The sequence below is a fragment of the Rhododendron vialii genome, chromosome 1a (assembly GCF_030253575.1).
Source record: "Rhododendron vialii isolate Sample 1 chromosome 1a, ASM3025357v1".
NCBI lineage: Eukaryota > Viridiplantae > Streptophyta > Magnoliopsida > Ericales > Ericaceae > Rhododendron > Rhododendron vialii.
Window position 1 is genome coordinate 44,109,223 of NC_080557.1, and position 22,523 is coordinate 44,131,745.

At 38.9% G+C, this 22,523-nt stretch overlaps 2 protein-coding genes across 3 annotated transcripts; one reads left to right on the top strand and one right to left on the bottom strand.

Moving 5' to 3' along the window:
- Positions 1–4,379: 4,379 nt before the first annotated feature.
- On the top strand, positions 4,380–15,510 carry LOC131334123 (DEAD-box ATP-dependent RNA helicase 20-like). Its single transcript, XM_058369006.1, has 15 exons — positions 4,380–4,876; positions 5,876–5,968; positions 6,069–6,233; positions 6,374–6,469; positions 7,267–7,341; positions 8,060–8,221; positions 8,456–8,536; positions 8,984–9,082; positions 10,591–10,686; positions 11,341–11,472; positions 12,740–12,814; positions 13,207–13,296; positions 13,412–13,486; positions 13,723–13,958; positions 14,042–15,510. The coding sequence occupies exons 1-14, from the start codon at positions 4,577–4,579 to the stop codon at positions 13,894–13,896; spliced, it is 1,713 nt and encodes a 570-aa protein (XP_058224989.1). The 5' UTR covers positions 4,380–4,576; the 3' UTR covers positions 13,897–13,958; positions 14,042–15,510.
- Positions 15,263–22,374, bottom strand: LOC131334144 (eukaryotic translation initiation factor 2 subunit beta). Of its 2 annotated transcripts, none has more exons than XM_058369025.1 (10): positions 22,168–22,374; positions 19,458–19,519; positions 18,667–18,775; positions 18,506–18,561; positions 18,366–18,420; positions 18,172–18,263; positions 17,740–17,885; positions 16,727–16,869; positions 16,417–16,502; positions 15,263–15,513 (listed from the first exon to the last, which is right to left on the bottom strand). In XM_058369025.1, the coding sequence occupies exons 2-10, from the start codon at positions 19,503–19,505 to the stop codon at positions 15,436–15,438; spliced, it is 813 nt and encodes a 270-aa protein (XP_058225008.1). In that variant the 5' UTR covers positions 19,506–19,519; positions 22,168–22,374; the 3' UTR covers positions 15,263–15,435. The 2 variants fall into 2 exon arrangements, with proteins under 2 accessions (XP_058225008.1, XP_058225016.1); XM_058369033.1 differs by having other exon boundaries at positions 22,149–22,367.
- Positions 22,375–22,523: the final 149 nt, after the last annotated feature.

The following is a 22,523-nucleotide window of genomic DNA, read 5'->3' on the forward strand; positions in this document are numbered from 1 at the left end:
TAGTGGTAAGTCTTGTTAAAAACTGTCAAGAAGTATTAGTCTTGAAGAATCTCATCTATTTAATGCTTATAAATGATCTAATAAAATGAGAAGGGGAGTTCACTGTCAAGAAGTATTAGTCTTGAAGAATCTCATCTATTTAATGCTTATAAATGATCTAATAAAATGAGAAGGGGAGTTCAGTAGATTACTGAATTATTTGCAACAATAAGTCTATGGACCATCAATCCCACCCATGACCCAACCCATGATGCTGATGTGGCGGGTGGGTCCCACGCCACGTCAATTACCCAAATTAAAAAAAAAAAAAAAGCTGAAATTTTTTTTCCCGCCACTGGATCTGATTCAGAGAGAGATGAGGAGGAGGTCACTCACCATCGGCAACGCCCAACACCACTAGCGACCAACCCTCCGCCCATCACCCCCACATCCGACGTCGTTGCCGCCCGTCACCACTACCACAACCACTGTCGGTCCACCCTCCTCTCCTCCTCCTACCTCCGTCGCTGCCTCCACCTAAACCCCTAACAACCCCCGCACCTCCCCAATCGACAACGGCATACCCCTCCCTCGCATGACAACTCCAACGATGACCAAAACGGCGTCGGCGACCTCGACAGAACCGTCGTGAACTCTTGCCCCAAGTTTCCCTTCTCCAAGGGTAACAACAACGAGAGAGAGAGAGAGAGAGAGAGAGAGAGAGAGAGAGAGATTGTTGTCGGTGGTGGTGCGTCGATTTAGGCGAAGAGTTGGTCGCTGAAGGTGAACCTGGCGGTGGTGGGGGTCGTCAGTGGTGGGTGACCTCCTCCCCTCTCTCTCTAAATCAAATCTGAGGTGGGGAACAAAAAAAATTCAGCCTTTTTTTTAAAAAATAAAATAAAATAGGGTAGTTGCTGACGTGGCATGGAACCTACCTGCCACGTCAGCGTCATGGGTGGGATTCATGATCCCTAGACTTATTGTATTTGCAAGTGTGTCATTGCTTGGAGTGAGTGATTTCTCCTATAATCAAGCGTGTGGCTTGATCGCGTCAAGTGACATCCGCTACCTTTGGTTCGGTGGCATCTCGAGATTTATCTTATCATTGTAGGTGTTGGCATATGTCGAATTGTGAATTAAAAATCAAGTTGATGAGACATCTGACATCGGCAGCTTGAAGTTGATTGCACCTTTGAAATCGTATTCGCTGAACAAAAATGATTCGCGCAGTGTGTTATCGATACACGATGGACTCAACTTTTCGCAGGGCCTCCTATGGGCCTAAAATTATGTATAATACTACTCCTTAGAGCATCCACATTAATATAATCAAAATAAAAAAGTTTATAAAGTTAGCAGCATTTGCTCAAAAAGAGCTCACATTGAAATAACCAAACTTAGAAACATCTTAGCAACTCATCAAATTTTGGCCCTTGGATAATCAAAACTATCAACTTTTTGTAAATAATCAAATTTAATTTTCTTCACATTTCCTCAATCAAGTATACCATTATTACACAAAAACCTTATTTTTTTTTCATTTTCAACATGTTTATAACAAAAATACTTTTAAAAACAGTTTTTATTTTTTTGCAAAAACAGTTTTTTACATGTTTTTTTATTAAAACTGTTTTTCCCAAATTTTTTTAAACAGTTTTTTTATTAAAATTTTTTTTTTCAAAACTATTCTTTTGAAAGAAAAACCTTTTTCTATTCAGAAATTTTTTTTTTTTAACTTTCCCGAAAACTATTTTTTTTTAATCAAAGTTTTCAACAAACTATTTTCTCTTTTTCTAATAACCTTATTTTATTAGTTTAAAAATTATTTTAAAAAAATTGTTTTCTTTGTCACAATTTCCAGATTTTTATAAGTTAAAAAGGTGATGTGGCAAGTTTTGGTTATTCTTTTGATTATACCATTGTGAATCTTTATATTGCTAATCTTAGCAACTCCTTAAATAGATAATCAAAAGATGATGTGACAACTTTTGATTATCTACTTTTGATTATTCCCCTGCGAATGCTCTTAGCGTATGATCGCCATTATCAAATAAGGATATGATCGACTTTTTTGGGGGTCGGTTTCTTTGGTTATGGGTAAGACTGTAAATGAACTGAGCAGCTCGCGAGCTCAACTCATTAACGTTTAGCTCGACTCGTTTAGTAAACAAGCCGAGCTTGAGCTCGAGTGTTCAGCTTGTTTAGTAAACGAGCTCGATTCGTTCGACAAAAAGATCGGCTTGTTAAGGGAGGCTTGAGTCGATTAAAGAGGCTCCTTTAATAAATAACTAAGCTCGACTCGTTAAGGCTCGAGCCGAATTCAAGCTCAAATTTTTGTACTAAACGAGTCAAGCCGAGCTTTATCACGGGTTCTTATGGGGTTTCGAAGCCGAAAGCCCTTTTTTTTGTTTTTTATCAGCAAAATAACTTACTATTAATGGGGGAAAGGGAAGAAGGATTCCAACCTAGGGTTGAAAATTACAGTCCAATGGGAACAAGCCCAAGCACACCAAGATGAACAAAGCCCTAAACATCCATGGGTCTAAAATATTGTTTTGTTTAGTAGAATGTTGCCAATGGGTCCATTGAGCGGCCCAAATGGCTGGCCCTTCAATGAGTTTAGGTCGAAGTGAGTGTATTCAATACTCTATCAGTGACCTACAAAAGGGAAATACTAATCAAGATGGAGGGAAGTTTGTGCCCTTCTCCCACAATAGGACGTTCTAAAGGGGATGTTTCCACTAATAAAAATTATAAAAAATTTAACGTATTTTTTTATTTCGTTTTTATTAACAAAAATCTTTCAGCATTTTCACATTTCGTTTCCACTAACAAAAAATTTGTCAACAAAAACTGTTTTTGCTACAGTAACTCTATTCATAAACCATCAACAACTTATTCACTGCCGGAAACAACTTGACATTTTTCAATAACTTATTCACAGTGACGGCGCCACAGCTTGAACATAGTGATCACATGACCACCCCCAAACAAATTATTTTTGTTATAATACATATTGAATTTTTAAGATAACACATGCTTTAAAATAGTTTGAACACCTAGTTCATACATTAATGAACATATAGTTCACCAAATTTTGAACACCCAATCCATACATCAATGATCACTGGTCAATGTTATAATTATGGCTCTTTATGCTCTTTATTTGAGACTGTTTATGTATATTTTGACCATATTTTTTAGTGTATAAACAGTCTACAAAAATTAAGTTCTCTAATTTTTAATTTATTTGAACCGGTGCGAAGATTTTTTTTTTTTTATTATCATTTTATCCTAAAGAATCATAATTAATGTTTGTCTCTGGGGCTCTCTTTATTTAATTATGAGAGCTCTAGAGACATATATTAATTATGACCGTAATACAATAAAATGATTATAAAAATAAGATCTTCACACCGATTTAAATGGATTGAAAATTGGAGTATTTAATTTTTTAATTATATTTTTAATATATATATATATATATATATATATATATAATAGTGTTTGTCTGTTTTACTTTTTTATTTCAGTCCATATTGCCTTAAAAATAATCTTCTGATTTTTTTAAAAAATGCTGAATTGCTAGGCGGCACCTAGGTGTTCTTGGTGCTTAGCGATGGATCGCCGCCCGACTAACTACGAGCGCCATTTAGAATACTGGGTAGTATATTGTAAGTTTTTTTAACACTCTCTCGAGAAGTCCTAGAGCCGCCACTGCTTATTCGCTACCGAAAACACCTAATAACTTTTCAATCATAAATAAAAATCTACAAATTTTTCACTACTAACAACACCACTGAGAACGCCGAGTGATGTTAATCTGTCAATCCTAATTTGGATTGTCGTTAACATCACTGTACAAACTTGTCTCTTGCTAATTACTTCATTAAAAGTTCATAACCCATAGAAGACAAAAGCAAGAAAATCTCTCTTATTACTCTCTTCGGTTTTCATCCGCGTGTTATTAATTTCTATGTTAAATCAAAATGCACAATGACAAAACACTTTGTTTACCAAATACTCGAACGTTGCGCAGGGTACAAGGCTTTTTGTGCGCTAAAATATTAACATTAAAAAAAACAATTTCAACATTTTCATTTTCATTTTGCAAATGTCACCTTCACTCTTTAGACAAAAGAGAAGTAATAATGACTATAACTTACAAGAAAAGAAAATTGTTCTGCACACAAATATGCCGGCGCAACTTCAGATACATTCACTCAAGTGCGCGTAGATTTTACAAGATTCATGATCGAGAATATTAAACACTTCCGTATTCGAATTTGTGTCTATAGCACGGGGCTCAATCGGTACGGGGCCCTGATATTTAAACCAGAACCGGTTTTTTTGTGTGTGTTACACCCGAAGAGATCCGAGGGACCGTGTTCTAAATGGGAAAAATTCCGAGCGAACATATGCTACTAAACTACGCAATCCCCTTGCGGGAAGGCGCTGTTTAGCAGGCTTCATCCAGTCTACCATCTATCCCCTGGTTGCCTTCCCAAATACTACTCTCTCATTTCTCTTCTTCTTCGCTCATCACTCAACTTTCACTCAAAAAATCTTCAACTCTCTCTCTCTCTCTCTCTAAACAATGTCTTATGTGCCCCCCCATCTCAGGAACTGTACTACCACCAAAACCACCACCTCCACAACCCTAGAACCTTCCACTACTCAGTACCAGAGTTTCAACTCTCACTCCTCTCAGCTTCATCAATTCAAAACCGCCGCCGCCGCCAACGGAAGTAGCAGAAACAACAACAGCAGCAACAGCAACAACTCAGCTTCCGTCTTCTCCAATGCGGCTCGCCGGAGCTCCGTCAATCTCGTGCCCGACCCCGTCTTGTCGCAGTGGAAGCCCTCCGAACGCGTCCTCGCTCTCACTCCTGAACAGGTTCGATTGACTTCTCACCGTTGCTTTCAACTTCCTATTAGTTCTCTCTGAGGATCCGTTCGTTGTAGGTTTCGGTTGAATTCGTAGTTGTTGCTGCACCTCGGAGTTCTTCGGTTTACGGATTCTGTTATCAAAATTACGCCTTGTTTTGTGCTTAAATTTTTTCCACTAGCTGTTTGATTCGATAGCTATTGGATTGTTACTGTCCTGTTTACTTATTTGTTGGACAAAACTTCGTTATCAGAATCATCTGTTTACTTCTTTGTAAGAAAATTCGTTGTCGGTTCTGATTAGTGTGGAAGATGCAGTGAGAAGTGAATTGAGAGCCAGGATGATCGTGACAGTGATTGGCGTTGGTGTGCCAGCAAGAAGTTCTAGTGTTATTCCGTTTCTAATCTAGACGAACAGAATTGTTTTGCAACTAAATTACACGTATGAATTGTTTTTAGCTGTTGTCTGGAAGAATGTGGCTGGCATTTGGATCTGAGAGAGTTAAATGATGCTCAAAGTAGTTTGACTGTAGGAAATGTGATCTAAAGTGAAGTAAGGATAGGATTCTCTCTGGAGGAGTTGTTTCAATGCATGATGTGTTCGCGGAAACAAGTAGTATAAGTTTACTCTGGACATACATTATACGATGTAAGAATTTCTTTTTCAATTTTCGATGTGTTCTGAAATAAGTATAGCTTTTTAATATTTTTTTGAGAAGTCTATCAAACACAGATACTTGTTCTCTTTATGTTCAGAGTTAAAGTGGGAGGTTCTCTTTATATTTGGGTAGCCTTACTAAATGGTCTTGCTGAAGTGGTGTTTGGTTTTGTAGAATCTTTGTTATAGTGATGAAGTTGGCAGTGTTGCTCATACTTTCTAGTGGTATATTCTGCTTTCATGCTTTGTTTCTAGTTTTGGAGTGCTGACGCTGGTCAGTTTTGACGTTCACTATAATATCTAATTTTACAAGTTTTGTTAGTTATCCTGTGGTTTTTCCTTTTACTACAGACTCAAGAGGTCCGGCTACGGCTTAATGTCGATGTTGCTGTACCTTCAGAATCCTCTCCTGCACCACCACCAATTGAATCCTTTACAGACATGGTAAACTTTTGCTTTTTGGCAATAATGAACTCACCGACAATAAGATTAATTACTTGTTGTCGTAGTTATTTACAATGGTATTTTTTCCATTGGTTCTCAGTGCTTGGACTCAAGCATCATGAAGGATATTGCCTTTCATGAGTACAGTACACCCACTTCTATTCAGGCCCAAGCCATGCCAGTTGCTCTTGCTGGTAGGGATCTTCTGGGTTGCGCAGAAACTGGTAGTGGTAAAACTGCTGCATTCGCCATTCCTATGATACAGGTTTTTGCACGATTCTTTAATGCTTATGAGTTATGAACCTTGTATTTCCTTTTGATCATATTCTACCTGGTATTATTATATATAAATGTCTGGCAGTTCTATACCCTTATAATTTAGGAAGTTCGTCTTCTCTGTTGCAGCATTGCTTGGCTCAGCCACCTGTTCGCCGTGGTGATGGGCCTTTGGCATTGGTATTGGCTCCAACGAGAGAGCTTGCCCAACAGATAGAGAAAGAGGTGTGTTAGTTTTTTTATTTAGTTTTTGAGGATTGACAGGTTTGTCTTGTCTGTATAAGCCTTGCCTTGGACGCTATCACTTGCCTGATTTACCGAGTAGAGCATGCAACAACAAAAGATAATTGCCATTTCTTTCTTGTTGTACGGACTGTGTATAGTTTAATTCTATCATCTTTTGGTTCTTGTTGATGTCTTGTGAATAGTTGTTCAGCCTTCATATTCTATTATTTTAGTTTGTTTTCAATACCTTATTGTGTGAGTTTTGTTCTTTTCCTTTTCTTTTTAGGAGCATTTGTCTAAGATAGCCCCGATTATCTGTTTAAGTTTAGCTGAACGTTGGATTCTGGGCCGTTGGATTCTCCGTTTGTTAAGAGCATGAAAGTAATGCCAAAATATTGGGCATTTAGAGAATACGAACTCATCCGATTCTGTTTACCTGTTTTCCTCAGAGAGTAGTTATTTTTTTCCTGGTTTAGTAACTTTTGTCCCAAAGAAACATCCTTGCATCAACCTTGTATTATTTTGTTTGAGAAGGAAATGATTGATGGACATCATGTTCCATGGCACAAGTAAAGAAATTCAGGTGCTTCTGTTCGTGATTTTCTCTGGATTCTATGTTTTATGGTCTACAAATGTTGTTGATGTTCCTTATAACTTTCTGATAATCCTTTCCCTTCCTTATCATTTCAGATTGGTTTCTGCATTTATGGATGAAAGGACCTTTATGGACATTTATTTGCTGTTTCGTAGGTTAAAAATGACATGAATTCTCTTTGAATACCCTCTTCTATTTACAGGTTAAAGCTTTTAGCAGATCTCTGGAGTCCTTCAAAACTGCAATAGTTGTGGGTGGAACAAACATTGCTGAGCAGGTGCTGATTTGGTGATAATTTTGTTTTAGTTGGTGTTTAATTCTCTTGACACGAGAGTAAATGCTTAAGTATTATTGAAGTTGATATTCTTGCGTGCATATTATTATGGCTTCAGCAAACTTTTTGTTGTTGTATCTAGGAAAGAATGCTCTAGGCATATAGCTGTAAGGACATTAGTGGATGGCTTTTCGCATTTTTTCTCCCTTTCTTAATTGGTCCATAGTTGTTAAAAGCATCCAGGCAATCCATCGCCCAGCCAACTAAATATGAATTCACTCTCATTTGGAGTTAGTTAGTTAGTTAGATTGCCAGGTTTTCTCTTGTTCTTAAGAGATCAACAGACACTTGAAGGAACATGCACTGATCTTGTGGTGGAGTTCGGTAAATAGATAAGAACTGCTTAAAGTTATATTGCAACGTTGGATATATGAACAGAAAATTTATTTAATTATTGAAATGATGACATGAATTTAGTGAAACAACGCATTTACTCTTACGTTCGAGCTGTAAAGCGGGAAGATATTGTGTACACTAGTGCCTAAATGGAATGCAATTTCCCTGGTGAGGCCTGCTTAGCTGGGATTCACCAAGGCACCACTCGCGTTGACTGTGCTTTGTCAACTATTTTCCTATCTCTAATGCAAGTATTGTTTTTTTTTTCCATAAATGAACTTCTCCTAATTTCTTTTTTGGGCTTCTGTTTTGCATGCGTGGATAGAGGTCTGAGCTACGAGCAGGAGTGAATATAGTGGTTGCTACCCCTGGAAGATTTATTGACCACTTACAGCAAGGGAACACTTCTCTATCTAGAATTTCATATGTTGTTTTAGATGAGGCTGATAGAATGCTGGATATGGGTTTTGAACCACAAATTAAAGAGGTAAGTGGTATCTCAATTGTTTTTCTGAAATTGTTTTCTTCAACATGATCATAGTTTTTACTGGTCACCTTTGTTACATAATTCATGGTGTGTTGGAGGCCCGTCATCTGCGGGAAGAAACAGCAACCAATGAGTTGATTCATATTCAGTAGCAACTTGTCCTCATCCCATTACCTAGAGTTGGGTTGTGGAAATTTTGGAAGAAATTTAGTTTCCTATTTCAATTTGTTTCAGGTTATGCGTAATCTTCCAGAAAAGCATCAAACTTTGTTGTTTAGTGCAACCATGCCAGTGGAGATTGAATCACTTGCACAGGTGGAGTCCCTTGAATCATGAATCTTTTGTTGTATATTACCTAGGGACTAGTAAAGGGCATTGGTTGCATGCATTTAGTATTAGAATGAGCAAGCCCTTCTCAAGAGGTCATGACCTGGTGCGATGGCAAGTGCCATCTGCCACATTGCTGTTGCCCGGATGCTTGTCGCAGGAATCAGATTACCCAAAAAGAAGAAGAAAAGAAAATGGTCAGGGTAAGGCTTCCTACTTATAATCTCTCCTAGATGCTGTTGGGAGCCTTATCCACTGGGTCCAACCTTCATGATAAGAACCATCAAAGTGTATTCATATGATCTCTGGTAATGCAACTTTAGGAATCATTTTGAGAACACATCATTAAATAATGTTTTGGTTATATTGTGTTATGATGTTATGATGAGGAGCCTTTTTCACATTCATCCTTCCTTTTACTTTGTGATTTATCAGGAGTACCTGACTGATCCAGTGCGAGTAAAGGTGGGAAAGGTGAGCAGCCCAACAGCAAATGTAGCCCAATTTTTGGAGAAGGTTTCTGAGAATGAGAAGGTGTGCCTTGGCAGTTGACACTTGAGCAGAAAATAGTTCCTTGTTGAAAATTCTGAATCTTAGTTTCATCATTCGAGTTTTTACTGGGCATGTTGAAACTGTCTATACTTCTATCGCTTTAGAATCAATGCCTGGATCTTTCGAGTTTTGTGTTTCCATTGATCCTCGTTATTGGTATTTAAATTCTGTGTGATGGGGAGAGGGTGTTGTACATTTTTCTTTCTCCTCTGTAGAAGTGTTCCACGTGTTTATGTCTGAAAGGTGTATCCTTGTAGTCCTGCTTGGTCGAAAATCTTGAATAACCTTATTAACTCCACCCCCTCCCCTGCTGTTTTTTTGTTTGGCTTGACAGTATACCATATATAAGAAGCCTGACAGTTTGTACACTAAGAAATTCGGAAATTGCAGACATGTTGCTTACAAAATGCACTCCGATGGATTAAGTAAGGTGATAGAGTTCCAAACAAAAATAATTAGATAATATTTCAAGCCATCAACAAACTGGTCATAGAGTGTATATAGGGAGCACACATGCAATGGTAAATGCAAGTTAACCTGCAAATAGTAGACTTCGAAGTTGGGAACTCGTGTCTTGATTGGAGAAATCATTGTAATTCTGATAATTAGGATCAACAGCTGCACCAATGAGGACATTTTCTGGTCAACATGAAGATTTACAAGGCGAAGAAGAAGATAGTAGGGAATCTAGTTGCTAAGAATCTAAGATGAGAGGAGACACCAGAAAGGAAGCTAAGAGTTTTGAAACTCACTACATTCCCACTTCCTTGTGTAGGAAGTGAGTGTTCTGCAGAAATCATCTTAGCTGTTTCTGCATATATCTTGTTTTGTTTAGTATACTTGAATTTATTCTCTTATATTTTACTGTTTTCGAGTTGGATTATGTTGTTTCCTTGTGCAGTTGTGTTTTCACAGTTCAGAAGGGGGACACTTCATTTTAAGAAAGGGACCTGTCCATGTAAAGTTCCCTAGTGACCGGGTTGTTGTAGCGAATTATCTTGTTTCTTTGTTAGTCTAACAAATATTCCCTTTACAGAGTGGATTAGCCAGTAGACCTTAGTTTTGTTGAAGTCTTTGCGCTGTTGATGTTTACATAAGGTGAAAGGAAACTTGTACTTGACTCTTTTGACGCACAACTTTATGCATCTCAGAAGTAAAATAGTCTTAGATTGCTAGCTTAAAACCATATAATTGGGCCTTCAGTATACGAGCTTTGAAGAACTATATTGATTACAAAACTAAGGAATAGCTGGTTCAACTTTAGTCAAAATAGCCTCAACTCGTCATATCAATAGTTTGTTATTTAGGTGAGCGTTTGGAAATGTGAGTTGGCTTTAGTTATTTTAGTTTTAGATGGTTATGGGAATTATTGCTCATTTATAAGCTTGGATATCGGATACAAGTAATAGCCCAAATACTAGCATTGGTATAGATGGAATGATTAGCTTCAGTGTTAGCTTATAACGAAGTCACTGTTTGGTGTTTTGTAGATGGACCGGCTCCTAACGCTTCTTGTTCAGGAGTCCACTCAAGCTGAAAGATCGGGCCACCCATTTCCTTTGACCATTGTTTTTGTCGAGAGGAAGGTATTGTAGATTCATCAATGAATATTTATCAACTATGTAGGTTCATGAATAGGAATATCATGGTTTTGGCCTTAATTTGTTTAAGCACAGTACACCACTCAGCCTCTTTGCTTGCATAGAGGTTCATGCAGCCACATGGTTTCGTTTTAATATACAAGCATGCATTCTTTATTGCAGCCCGTGCTTAGTATCTGTTCTGATTTCCGAGTGTTCAGTTCCAATTTTATGGCTAGACTGACATTCGGAGGTCTCTAAACTTTTATATTAACAATTCTAGAATAAGATAGGACGGGCGTGTTCCTTTGCTGGCTTTAGGAGTTGTTTTCTTCCCAAGATTTTTCTCCCTACTGTTTATTTACCCGACAAACTATGCACCTATGGAACATTCTGACAGTCTTTACTCTTTAACTGCCTTCTGAGCACCTCCATAACTCTCTCTCTCTCTCTCTCTCTCTCTGAGTTTTTGGTTTCTATGCTCCAAAATTGGGTTCCCAAAAACCAGTTTCTCAAGCTTCAAATTGATTGCAATCGATGTGGCTGCACTTATTGTCTTTGCTTCAATTTTTTTTATGTCATTAACTTTGTAATCTAGTGGTCTGTTGTTCTAAGTTGTTTGCTCAATGTTTTATTACTTGAATCTGGTTTTTATTTCAGACGAGGTGTGATGAAGTTGCAGACGCATTGGTAGCACAAGGTTTGCATGCAGTTGCTCTTCACGGGGGCCGCAGTCAAAGCGAAAGAGAGGCTGCCCTTCGTGATTTTAGGAATGGCTCTACAAACATTTTGGTATTCCCCTATAATATTGCTGGAAGTGTCAATAGCTTTACTGCTTGGGTTTGCATCTGACAGTTTGTATTCCATATAGCTGCACCAATACATTCCGATTGTTGGTTAGATACTTAGATGGCCCTTTTTGATGTATCAGTTGCTATTTCTCACTATCAACGTAATGCTGTGCCAGCACCCATGGGAAACTTGCTTCAGATTTCCTTGACATTTAGTTGTCCAATCTTAGAAAATTGCGGCCATATAAAGAATTCCGTTAGTATTTTTCTTAGTTGCAGGAAACTCCTAAAGTGGAGCCGCTCCCTCCTTGGGAGCCCGCTTTTGCACTCCCAACTAAGGAGCTTGGCGGGAACCCGCTCCCATTGAGATAAGAGCTCGCACCTTACAAAAATGGGAGCTTTTGTATGATCTTTGTATAGGAAAACAGGGATTTGTCACTTGGCTTTATTCATTGATCAATTTGATCTTCAATGAACACATGATATCTAGCCCAAGTCATGATATCTTGAAAAGAAAATCAAATATTGTAACACTAGCCCATTTCTTACATTTATGGCGGACTTGGCCCATATTTTTACTTCTTAAAATGATTGTACTTTCAAAGTGAATACTCTATGCTATATTATTTTTATAATATATGTACACGCTACTCTCACGCTCCCAACCTTGGGAGCTTCTATATTCCCCCGCACCCACCCCGCCCCCGCTTCGTGCAACTAAGGTATTTTTCACCAAACAGAATTATGGCCATAACTTTAGCACCATAACCAAACTAAACTAAACTAAACTAAGCCTCGTTTTCATAACCTGAGCACTGTCAACTCCAATACTATTTCGATAAGATTTTAGTTTTTCTCAAAATGGGTATTTCATTATTGGTTTGTTACTTTTAGTTTTTAAATAGTGGCGTTGACATGAACTTCTATGTTTGACACTAGGGGATATTGTGTGGAGACACTTGATATCTCAGTGTAATAAACATTTGCACTTGACACTGAGGAATGAGCAGGTTTAAATGGAGGCCTTACGAGGGTAATTTGAAATCTTGTACTGTATGCTTTTTCCCTAATTGAGCTATGTTTGAGTTTTACCTTGCCCATTCATCCTATCATTAGTTGCTATCTCCTTGACTTTTTGAAAGCCTTCTGTATCATGTCGTGCTTGTCACGTTTTCCGCCTTATTAATACTTGGACCTGACTAAGGAAAGATCTCTAATGTTTTTTTTTTCTTTCTTTCTGTTTTGTTTCTTTTTTCATTTTGGTGCAGGTTGCCACAGATGTTGCATCTCGTGGTTTGGATGTGACTGGAGTTGCTCATGTTTTGAATCTTGATCTTCCCAAGGTATATCTGGCTGCAAGTGGGCATCTTCTTCTCACCGAATCTCATTTGATATCTGCCAACCTGAAATGGAATTCAAACAAAAGTCCATACGAAAATAAGAGGACCTAACCATTTCTTTGAAGATCTTGGAGTTCTTTTTGGTTCTTGGATTTTATTTTAGCAATTCACTTGTCTCTAAAAAATATAATCAGAAGAATTTAACAAAATAACTGATCCAACATGAAAATCCTTGGTTATATAGACTGTATATGATCTTTTTTTTCCCCCAACTAAATAAGTGTGAAACCGCTGTCATAAATCTTTTCTGCTATCCATTTCTTGGCTTCCTGTTGCTGTTCTTTGAGTCCCATTGATTCACTTTGTTGAAATGTCACTGGTTACCTCAATTACAGGCCATGGAGGACTATGTACACCGTATTGGAAGGACAGGGCGTGCAGGATCAACAGGACGAGCTACTTCATTTTGCACTGATCGTGATATGGTGTCTTCCTTATCCACCTTTTAGTTCCTTCTTCTTCTTCTTTTTTCCCGATTCATTTTGTATTCCGTTAGTATATTCATTTTTGTGGTGTTGTTTGGCCTGGTTCATCTTATAGTTCCTTGTGGCACAAATAAAGAAAGCAATTGCAGATGTTGAATCTGGTAACACTGTGGCCTTCGCAACCGGCAAGGTATAGTCATTGCCTTGGTTTTTCACCTGAAAATTTCCATAGTGCAACTTCTCTTCATTGACACATTTTAATTGTTCTTCTAGTTTTTCCGGAGGGGGTGGAGCTGGTTTGTTGTTGTACCAATTTTCTGTTTATTTTTGTGAATTTTTTATTTGTTATCGCCCTTTTCATCTTCCCGTTACATGCTTCTTTCTCTTTCATGTGTTTCAAAAGCCGTTACTGCTATTGATTCTTAGGTTGCTAGAAGGAAGGAGAGAGAAGCAGCTGCTGCACAGAAAGAGGCAATTGCAGTGTCTAGACTCTCTTCGATGGGACCCACGTCAATCAAGGTAGAGGACAAGTATAGATACATGATAACTCCGTCACTGGTCAAGGCTGAAGGATCGGCCGATGGTGCTTGGGATGACTGATGAAGTTCTGTGTTGAGCATTAACTGGCTTCCTCATGGTCAAGGACCCAAAGAATGACATTGGTAAGATATGCTCTCTCTCTCTCTCTCTCTCATATGTGCTCTGTTCACCTCAATTTTGATGAAGGAAACATTGCAATTTATAGGTGTATCGCTTGTGGGTTCGGGCTTGAAGTGCAAAACGAGCTGAAGGTGGCTTGCTTGTGAGTTTACATTTCACTCTCTCATTGTATAAAACGAGCTGAAGGTGGCTTGCTTGTGAGTTTACATTAAAGGAGGATACATTAAAGGAGGACTAGGCACAACGTTTTTTTTTTTTTTTTTAAGTCTTGTAGGCTTTGGATACAATATTGTAGCTGCCAGATGCTGAAAAAAGAAGCTAGTTTTGCGGAGAACCTTTTTTTGTGCAAAAATCCTGATGTATGCCAAGGGTTTTTATCTAGTAAAGTGAAAGCTCACCTTGCGTTTTAATTTTGGATATATAGGGCTTTGTTCGGACAAAAACAAAGAGAATAGGTTTTTGTGAGGATACTTTTTTCCAGATCCGGGTATCCTGTAGGGCAGCCTGCCCTACAGAATAGGTCCATTTCGGCAATGGACAATTCAAATCAATAGGAGCTCAGATTAAATCTAAGCCTTCTGTGCCGAAATGAATGGTCGAATCGGCTGTAGTGCAATTGTGCACTACAAGAAACCCCAATCCCGTTTTTCGACCCTTTACCTTTTACTTTTCTTTCCTATTTGTATTAGCCTAAATCCAAAATCCAAGCACAATCTAAGTGAATAGAGCATGATTCGAAATTTCATCACGAGATATAAAAATAGTCCCCCTCTGTTCAATATTGGATGCCAATTTTTGAAATTGTGTCAATTTCAATTCCTTATATCTTTCAGCATAAGTTTCAAAAAATATGTAAAATATGAATCTTGTTTGATAGTTTTTCATTCTATTATACAAAATTTTCAAACTCATGAAAATTATTATAAAATGAAAGATAAGTAATAAAAAAATAGCACAAATTTCAAAAGCTATCATCTTTTGGGACAGAGGGAGTAATAGAGAAGGGAAATTGCAGGTGGAACCCTAAAAGGATTATATATGGAAGTTGCATTCGTCCAGTAAGCATTGTCGTGAGTAACAAGAATTTTTCCCCGCTCAAATTTTGATGAGGTGCTACATAAAACTGACCAGTGGAACCATTCCCATTCCCATGGGGCACAATTATCCCTCATTTTGGTGAACAGGATTTCTTTGGCAGATTTATCCCATGTTTTCAATAACAAGAATAAACATAGCCCACAGTACAAAAAAAAAGAGAGAAGAAACATAGCCCGAAAAATTTGGGCAAAAAGAACCTACCATCACATGCACAATTACGACCATAGCATTAGCAGAGTGTAACAAAAGGGAATATCATCACATAGCAAAAACACCAAAATTAAGTAACAACTTCGATGAACACTGCTGAACACAATGGTTGTTGACATCTCAAACAGTCTGAAAAACCTTCGGATGACAAAAGAAATATAACCTGCCAGATCATGTTCCAGTCTTCCGGCGGCCCACACGCGCCACAAAACCGGCCTTGATTGGAGCAACTGATCGCCCAGACCCACACTACAAGACAATAGAAATAGAACAATGAAAAGATAGCATAAATGAGCTATAGTTTATATTTTCTTAATCGCAACGGAGTGTCAACCCGGTAGTCGGGTAACCATTACCCCAAATGAAAGGAATGAATAAAATCAGACCAAACGGAAGCACAACCTTTCTCTTTAGTTTAGACCACAACAAGTATGATTTAGTGAGTTGTATTTTGCGTGGGCCTCAGAACAGTCAGATTTTCCTCCACCATGTTCATTAACAGTCGGACAATGTAGGCAAATCTTTAGAACATCATTGGCCTCAGAAATGCCAGTAATAAGAAGATATCACTACTCTAGCTGAGAAAAGGGGGATTTAATAGACTTGCTACACCTCAACATGTTGCAATTTTGATATAATATCCAGATAAATGTCACACGGCAAGATTAACCCAACCGGGTGGCACACAAGGTATATAACAAAATTTTTGCATCCCAATTCTATGAAGGTCAATTGGATACATGGTAACAAGACAACAACCTAGAAGTTGCATTGATCAAATCCAACCGTTTGAACGAATAAATCCAACCTGGAAGAACACTGAAAATATTGGAAACTGCCAAACAAAAGGTTGGATACACCGTGAAACATAACTCACTTTTCCTTTTATTAACATAATTCTAGAAACTAAGCAATATAATCACCATTGCACTTGGACGAGAGGAATGTCAGAGCAAAGAGGATATTAGCACTACTACGTTATTCTGGAAATAGGCAAGGGAATTGAATTAAGTTTTTATACTTCAATAACATGTTCTAAAAATTGCTATCATTTCAAGTAAAAGGGCAAGAAGAAAGCCAATGCAGTAACAAAGCCTTCCATCCATCCACATGCTCAAACTACACATGATGAAAAAGGATAATTTGTATTACCTTCTCGCATCTCAGGAAGAAGAGACGGTTCTCCTTTGAGAGAATGGTGTCTGGACTCTTGCAACCATTGCAAATGACATACTCATCTGCACAATAAATCAACACACTTTGTCAAATTAAAGGATCCCAGGACTCCCGACAAACACAATTTTGTACTGTGAATGCACAACAGAATCCCACAGCGATCACTGATTAGCTGAATGTTAGATGCCAATTGAGCAAGAAATGGGCCTGGTTCTTATAACCTACACCCAAATTTGCATTATCTTACCATTTAATCGCACATAGTATTTACGCAGATGGAACTTACTGACATATCTCCTCAGGATACCCTCAAAATTTTTGGGTGCAAATCTTCCCTTCACAACCAATCTTTGTTGTCCATCAAGTGATCCGCTTGTCCCCATCTCAGCCAGCAAGAATGTCATGGCATGTTCTGGCTGCCTATGCATCCTGGAGTACCAGCAGAAGCAAAAAGTACAGTAATAAGAAACCCATTCCAGGAACAACCAGAAGGACACAAATAACCTAGGTTGTGCTGCGTTTCGCGGCGAGCCTCTTGGGCCTGCGTCAGATGGGCTGGCTCCCACATCGGGAGTTTGGGTTTGTGTGTGTGTGTTTAAAGGGTTCACTCTACCTCTCCCTAGTCAGCAATTGCCTAGGTGAGTTTGGTAGGTGAAATTACCCTCTTGCCCTCCCTCAAAAAAAAGGACACAAATAACCACTAGAGTTAAGGACATCTGTGAGGTTAGAGAAACAGCATCCCCTTAGATATAGAAGAGGACACTTTTTTATTTCTGTTTTTGGGCAAGTAAATGGCGGAAAGTTGCATTCGCAACCACGAGACCTACAGAGCCCAAGAAGCAGCAAAAATTAAAATTTAAAACATCTATATCAGTAAACACAGTTGAATGCAACTCAACTTATATGATCGAGTAAGCTTTTCTTAATTCCTTGTCTAACATTAATAAAACTATGGTTCACAACCCAAAATTGCATTTTACAATTAATTCAGTCCTGCTTATTTTTCTCTCTTAAGGATTGCTAGTATGACATCACTGTTTGGTAGTTCTAATACACCATTTAACTAGTATGATAACAATGTAATCCTCAAAAAGTGAGTTCTTAAAGCAAACTCTTTACTTGCAGGGGTTTGGTATGCTATAGGACAGAGAAGTAGAATCCTCAAATTAGAACACGCCTGCGCAAGCATGGGACAAAAGGAGCTAGCCGCAGACAAAGTAACAACACAACATCCATCAAGTCCAAGCACTATTAGAAAAGGAATAACATATATGAGAATCTAGAAGTTCTCGGCCATACGTCTTGCAGAGATCCATAAAGTTCACGAACACAGTTTTCTTTGTGCCTTCACGAAGAACTTGTGGCGGCCGCATGACCGTCCTACGCCTATCTCCAGCAAGTTCAGGATTATTCTCACGAAGAATGTTGAACACACGACCTAGAAGCTGCATGCATTACAAGTGAACAGAATTAAATCAGTCTTGAGATAGAGCTCCTCCAATCTAATGTTAGGTTATATGAATATTGTCAAACTCCCACAAATCCAGCAAGTTATATCCGAGTCTCAAAAAGAACGTAACAGAAATCATCCTTGGCAACCAGCCATTTATACATTTTACATCAAGAAGTTAAGACAGATGAATGTACTTCGATTTTCAGAAAGAAGAGAACACAGATGTAACTGCAGTAATATTTCTATCACTAAAACTCTAAAAGCAAGGGGTGTGTTACCTCCTCGTATTCGTAATCTCGGTCACTCCCTTCCCACGGTAGCTGTGGTTGCAAGACAATTCCTTCTCCTTCTTCATCCTCTCCAATATGATCTACAAAGAATGTTATGTTCCGTTTAACAATGACAACATTACACTACGTACCACTTAACCCACAGATAATGAACTGCAAATGGTAATACCATAGCTTCTTACCATCCAAATCATCCCCCACATTTTCATTCTCATCACTCAATACCTCAGTTTGCACCTGAAAAACATTAAGATGGCCACCAGCCCATCAGCAAACATTTCGCATGATACAGTTTGATCAACATAGACAACATGGCACTTACAGGTTTTTTCTTCTTCTTTTTCAGACCAGAAAAGGTATTCTCGACACCGTCAGCAACTGCAAGCATGAGTTATATTTAAAGATCCGCATACAAATTAAAGCTCGTAAAACAAGGTAGGTAAATAACTTCGACCGTAATGCAAGAGCATGAAGTTCATATACCCGACAAATTCTCAGTTTTCTCAACCAACTTGTCCACGTCGTCATCTGCAGGGTCCGGAATTACAACCTTCTTCTTTTTCTTCTTTTTAGAAGGATCAAATGGGGCAATCTGCAATATAACCATATATTAAAACCAATGACGAAACATTGTACTCAAGTAATACAGGAAGTTTCACAAGGCTAACTGCATGTGTTCAAGGCATTCTAGAGATTTATGTGCGTCAAGCAGCACAAAATGGAAACCATTGGTACCTAAATTTGATGATTACACCGAGAATAAACTATTTCACGTAATTAAAATTGTTCTGATCATCTTTGATTTGGCACTACTTTTTGGTATCCAAACTCTTTCTTCTCCACTATCTCTACTTGCCAGCAGGTAGGCCACGGGGTACGGCCTCGGAAAACATTCAACGAGGTATATAGTTCAAATGACACATAAATAGCTGTCATCCTAACTTTTCAGCATTCAAATTCAATGTTTGACCATAATGTGTTAAGATATAACCTAGACATCTTAACTACAATCACGTAACAATCCTACCAAACTACCCTCGAAAGCTAGATTTGGAACATCTGAACATGACACCGTATTATTTTATTCCAATCAGCCCCCTTTTTTTAATTGCAATAAAAGGACGCAAGCAGCAGTGGAAACACATAAAAGTGCATTCTTGCATGACCAAAACCACAAAAACACTTTCAACCTTGTGATCAAATACTGAAATACATACCCAAAAAAGAGCAAGGAACAGAATAAATTAGGATAAGTGAAATAAAAATAAACTTACATCTGCCACATCCTCCTTCACCTCACTTGGACCTTCTGAATCAGCCATGATTGTTTCTAAATCTACAATGACGAAACAATAACCAAAAAACCGAATAAAGGGAAGCACGATAAAACCTAGCAGCTTCAATTTAGAGAATCAAAAGGTAAAAGTTAATGAAGATTCTGACATCATAACCACCCACAGCATCAAATAAACAAACTATACAAAGCTATGCGTAGGTTCGTGTTTTGCGCTAGGTAGCTGACGTATAAATCCCGTGTGAGCTGGAGAGGTGTGATTAGTTGGTGGTTAGAAAGGAGAGGGGAAGAGAGGGACAATCTAATGAGGTGAAGGAAAGGGCAGGGGAACAGAGGAGACAAAGGCAGCGCGTCTCTATCTCATTGTGGGGCACAGACAGATTTTCGTAGATGGATTGGGTGAGATCAGTCCAAGGAGAATGTTATTCTTCCTTTGGCTCCATTCTATCTCTAGAAAAAGCCTGTCTCTGTCTCTGTCTATCTCTGTCTCTATGGGAATGTCGGACCTATATATATAGGCTCCTAGGCTTAAGTCGGTTCCCAGAGCGGCCTAATCAAATCCCGACACATGTCCCTTCTGTTCCCGAGGTCGCAAGGATGACGACACCTCGCGCACGCTTGGTGCGCGCCACCCCGCGACGGACCCCTTTCCTTAGCCACCAAACCACTAGATTTCCCTCAATTCCCGTAGGAGCAAGGTCGTGACCCGCGGCAATCATATCTTCGCTAAAACACCGTTTGGTCCTGCCTTTTGACCAGGGCGCACACTAGATATCTAAGTAATCTTTGCATATCATGGCCCCTCTCGCGCTCTTTGGCTTCCCGGCGCCACGCGGGCCAATCCCTTCTGCCGATGGTTCTCGCTTATCCTTCTGTTATAATTTTATTTATATCTTTTGGAAGCCCTCCTTCGCATGTCATGTCAACGCGAGGGCCCCACCTCGCGCCATTTGGCACTAAAGCTCTCTTTATAGCAGCGAACACATATGTGTTGCTCCCATGCCATTTCCATGTGTCATTCCGTGGGTGGTTGGTCAAAGTCCCTTTTTCCCATCAACGATTCATTATTTTGACCAAACCTACACTATGTTTAACCATTAGCACTCATACTTTAATTCAACCAAAAAAGAATGTAAAACCCTAATATCGTTTATCAATTGTAACCCATAACCAGGCCATGAACATGATAAACCCAAAAAAAAACTCGCCGCATTGATTAAACAGATGTTTTCAGCGTGGTGAAACAGTGAACTATATCGAAATTTGTAAACAAATACAGAAGCATAAAAGAGTATACACGCATACTGAACTTCTGGTCAGGGTTCGGACGGGTTTGATCGGGTTCGGTCGGATCTTCAGGTTGGGGCATTTCAGTGGGCCGTATTCATTTTTCTGGGCTATTTTTTTCCATTTCCTTAAATATTTTGGGCTGTTAATCTCCTAATTTTGCAAGTTCCATAGCAGGCCGCAAGGCCCAATGCCCTTATTAACCTTTGGGCTTCCACCAAGCCATATCAAAAAAAGTTCATTAATTATATTGAGCCAAATGGCTCAATGCCCAATTTTCCAGCAATCATCATTCATCATCAGCAAAAAAAAAAATTCGATGCAATGACAAGGGATTTCCAGTCCACTACTACTACTAGTGCTGACATCCAAGCAAGATTAAGCCACAAAAGGCTCAATGCCCAATTTTCCAGCAATCATCATTCATCATCAGCAAAAAAAAATTTAGACATTTCCAGCAATGCCAAGAGATTTCCAGTCTGCTACTACTACTAGTACTGACATCCAACCAAGATTAAGCCACAAATGGCTCAATGCCCAATTTTCCAGCAATCATCATTCAATCATCAGCAAAAAAAAAAAAATAGACATTTCCAACAATGCCAAGAGGTTTCCAGTCCACTACTACTACTAGTACTGACATCCAACCAAGATTAAGCCACAAAAAAAAAAAGACGCCAAACACAACCACATGGCAAAAAAAACAGACCAAACACACGGCACACAGCCACATACCAGTGACCAGCCTCTCTCCTCCCCTGTTTTTTCAGCAGCCATACAAACAGTCATAACATTTCCAGTCCACTACTGTCTACTAGGCAAGCAATTACAAGTCCAAAATGATTAAAACTACAATGACAACAAGACTAATCATACAAATGCCAAGAATGTTATTCCTTCAAAGATATCCAACTGTAGAACCATAATAACTTCTTAGACCGTTTATTCAGACATGCTCTAACTTAAACAGATCAAATTATTCATGAATTGAAACCGTGAGAAAAATGGTCAAGAACTGCTACTGTCGACTACATATGTTTGGGTGGTCCAAAGTACTGAGTGAGAAATGGTCAAACCAGATTACCCAAACATAAACTTTCCAACCCGGCCCCCCCCCCCCCCCCCCCCCCCCCAAAAAAATAAAAAATATAAAAAATAAAAAAACAGCAACTAGAGGACAGAAGATATAATCATTAACCACAAGCAAGACAGCCTATTATGTTCAATTGCACTGCAAATGGGTTCATAATGTTCATATGAAATCATCAAAAGTTCAAAACTACATCAGTCGACAATCTTTAAATCAAAAAAAAAAAAAAAATATATATATATATATATATATATATCGAAGAGAACGAGAGAGACAGAGAGTGGTTAGCCGTACCAGAGAGAGAGAGACGTACCAGAGTGGCAGAGTTAGCCGTTGTCGATCGGCTGCGAGATTGGGTGGAGAGTGGACTGTCGAGAGCAGGAGAGGAGAGGATGGCCGGAGATCTGGTCGCCGGTCGGAGAGAATGAGAGGGTGGGGTGGGCGTCGGGCCGTCGGCGGCGAGACCGATAGTCGAGAGGAGAAGAGACTTCGAGAGACTGAAGTGAACCACTGAACCCTAAATGGCAAAATGCCTAATGTTTTGCTTTTATAGGGGTAAACTTCGGTCGGGTGGAGTGACCCGACATCAAATATTCCTAACCTCTAATCTGAAACCCGACCGACAAGTTGTCGGGTCTTAATAATCAACCCGAACCCGACCGACTGTCT